Source organism: Ahaetulla prasina, chromosome 4, assembly GCF_028640845.1.
Source record: "Ahaetulla prasina isolate Xishuangbanna chromosome 4, ASM2864084v1, whole genome shotgun sequence".
In the NCBI taxonomy this organism is placed as follows: domain Eukaryota; kingdom Metazoa; phylum Chordata; class Lepidosauria; order Squamata; family Colubridae; genus Ahaetulla; species Ahaetulla prasina.
In genome coordinates this window covers 106,563,246-106,566,435 of record NC_080542.1, presented here as the reverse complement: position 1 = coordinate 106,566,435, position 3,190 = coordinate 106,563,246, and the positions used below count along the sequence as shown (strand labels likewise).

The window sequence follows — 3,190 nt, the reverse complement described above, 5'->3', positions numbered from 1 at the left end:
TTCCCCTTCTCCCATTCCCTACTCTCCCGGACAACCGTCTCTCCTTCTGAGAGAGGTTCTGGTCCTTGCCGAGAGCCCGATCCCCGCCCTCCCACTGCTTGGAGAGCCCCAAACCTCTTCCCCTCCGGCGCGGGTGTCTCTGGAGCAGCTGCTCGACAACCGAAGTCCCTTTTCTGGGCAGGGATCTGGCTGCGAGTCCGCGTTGGCTGGAAAGCGTTACTTCGACGTCCAGATCCCCTTTGGCCCAGCTGGCGGGAGGCTACGAAATGGGAGGGCTGAAAGCGTGGTGGATCCGAACAAGAAGGGGAGAAGGAGAGACAGAGGGCGAAGAGGGGGAGGAGAGAGGCGAGAGCCGGGAAGAGCAAAGCCAGGTCCTCCTCGCCGGCGCGCTCAGGGCGGATTTCACTCCAGGCCGTTCCGGTGGCCCGGCTCGGGGGTCTGGAGCAGCTCCGGCGAGTGGCAGGGCGGGCTGCCGGGGGCGCTGTGCTCGCTGTCGGTGTCGCTGCCCTTCTTGCCGCCCCCCGAGCCGCCACCACTACCACTCCCGCCGCCACCGCCGCCGCTGTGAGTCTTGACATGCTTGCTGAGATGGTCGCTGCGCATGAAGCGCTTGTTGCACACCGGGCAGGCGAAGCGCTTCTCGCCCGTGTGCGTGCGCAGGTGGCGCTGCAGCTCGTCCGAGCGCGTGAAGCGCTTGCCGCAGAAGAGCCAGTTGCAGACGAAGGGCCGCTCACCCGTGTGCCAGCGCAGGTGCGCCTTGAGGTGAGACGTCTTGCCGTAGACCTTGCCGCAGCCGGGGATGTGGCAGCTGTGCAAGCCCTTGCGCCTCAGGCTGGCACCCGCCGGGCCCAACCGCTCCGCCTCCTGGCAGTTGGGGCAGTCACAAGTGGCGCGACCCGAGTAACGCCGGGCCGACGAGCGCGGGGAGCCGCCTAGTGGCGCGGAGGGTCCGGCACCCAGCATGGAGGCCCCGGCTCCGGACGTGAGTGGTGAGGGGGCCGCGTCCGGGTAGGAGCCCGGCAGAACTGGCTTAAATCCGTCCATGAGATGCTGCCCGGCGGGACTGAGGAGGTGCGAGGAAGCGGCGCTGCTGCTGAAGGCCGAGTGGCCTGCCAGGCCAGAGTAATCCGAGTTATAGGCGCCCAGTGGCGAGTGCAGGGAACCCGCTTGGAGACCGCTGGCCGCGGCAGCGGCCGGGTGGACGCCGTTGGGGTTCTGCACGTCCAGCCAGCCGGCGCCCACGTCCCACCAGCTGGAGGCGCCCGCGTCGCTCGGGTGCGAGGGCTTGAACCAGGATTCGTAGGGGTGCGCCATGCCCACGCGCGGGTAGATGCCCTGCAGGCCCTCCACCGAGGTGTGCACCTTGGAGATGAAGACCGGCTGATGAGCGGCGGCTGTGTCTGGAGCTGCACCACCGCCTCCGCCTCCGCCGCCACCTCCCGACGGCCCGGGCGCCTGGAATACCGAGTAGTCGTTGGCGAAGGGCGAGCCGGCCGCTGCGCCGCTCGACGTGAGTGAGAAGGCGCTGGATCCAGGCGAGCCGGCGCAGCTGAAGGAGGCCGAGACCAGGGCGGCCGCCGCAGCCGCAGCCGCAGCTGCAGCCGCGGCGTGAGCTGAAGAACCGTTACGGGTCGAGGCCGAGACTCCGACGCCACCCAGAGTGGAGCCCACCACGTTGCAGCTTCCCGAAGATGACGAACGTTTCCACGGATGGAAGCCTTTGCCGAAGGATGAGGTACTGTCGGACAGGACCGACGGCGAGGGGCTGGGACTGCCGATCTTGTTGCAGGTAGCGGCGAGCATGGCCAGTGGAGTGGAGCCGAGACGCGGTTCTTCCTGCAGAAAACGGGGAGAGAAGTCCGGGACAGCGCCCGTCATCGTCCGCCGGCAAAGATGCCCGCGGCAGCCCGCCCCAGAGCAGGATCCACGCCCGGTAGCCTCGCTTGCGGACGGGGAAATGGGGGCTAATGCGAGGAACCTTTGCGGTCCCTTACCCCTCCTCTTGATTCCGTGAGAAGAAACGACACCCCCTCCCCCGATCTCTACTCACAAGCCCCGGAAAAGCGTCCTTTAGGAAAGCCCACTGGTTTCTTTGGCTGAGATTGGCTCGCAGCCCGGAGTCCGGCCAAAGAGCTGGAGAACAATCTCAGTCCCATCCAGAAACCCAGAATATCTGAAAACAGAAAAGCTTCTGTACCGTCTAAGCCCCAATTCATATGCTGGGTTTCCACAGCATTCTTTTCTCTTCCCGAAACTACCAAGAGTATCGGTGCATTTAATCCGCAGCCATTCTTATCTAGCAATTAAAGCTGGCTGTAGCCGCAGATTAAAGTTGTTTTTTAAAACGTTTCTTTAGTCACAGAGTTCACTCATAGCATTCTTCCCCCCATCCCCCAAAACTTTTATATTCACACCTCAAGGAAACAGAGACAATCAACATACCTGCAGGAAATGTCGGGCTCAAAGAAATGTTAAAAAGGAGGGGGGATCAACAACAGCAACAAGCTGCTGCAATTTTTTTTTTTTTTAAGATCTCGCAGGGAGAAAAAAAGATCAAGCGAGGCAGCTGTTTTTCCCCGTCCGCGTCGACAACAGAGAGCCCAGTTCTCCGGGGATACAGGAATACTCAGCCCAAGCTCTGGAGGTTGTTAAGGGCTAATGCCCTTAAAACCTTTTTCTGCACGCTGTCAAGGGAGTTGAAAAAAAGTGGCTGCCCTCTTCCCCCTCCCCTTCCCTCTCTCCCCTTTCTTTTCTCCTAAACTCGCACGGAGTCAAGAGGAAAAAAAGCAAAAATGAAACCTTCAATAGTCCCCGGTCAAGAGAGGGGCTGCTTTAACCCTGCTCCGCGATCGCCAATAAAAAGGACCCAATTAAAACAGCAAAGCGGGGGGGGGGGCAGTAGAGGAAAAAAACACACCCTCGGACTCACCCCTAGAAGTGAAGTTGCCATCCCACAAAGTGCCCTCCTCTCAGAGGATCTTTTTTATATTGATAAATCAGAGGCAGTGTTTTTTTTAGAGGTGTGCAATACAATGATCAGTTCCGCCCATTCCACCACAATTGTAGCTCCCTCTCTCGCTTTGAAGTGCCGCTGAGTCCGCGCCAGCCAATCTGCGGCGCCGTCGGCCGCTCCGCTGCGTTGCCGCGTGAGGTCATCAGCGCCGCCGCCGCCCGCTCCTTCCTGGGCTGC

The 3,190-nt window shown here is 61.3% G+C and overlaps 1 protein-coding gene across 1 annotated transcript; it reads right to left on the bottom strand.

Moving 5' to 3' along the window:
* Positions 1 to 402: 402 nt before the first annotated feature.
* Positions 403 to 2,950, bottom strand: SP8 (Sp8 transcription factor). The gene is made up of 2 exons (XM_058183055.1): positions 2,930 to 2,950; positions 403 to 1,836 (listed from the first exon to the last, which is right to left on the bottom strand). Exons 1-2 carry the CDS (start codon positions 2,948 to 2,950, stop codon positions 403 to 405), a joined length of 1,455 nt encoding a protein of 484 aa, XP_058039038.1.
* Between the last annotated feature and the right edge of the window lie 240 nt (positions 2,951 to 3,190).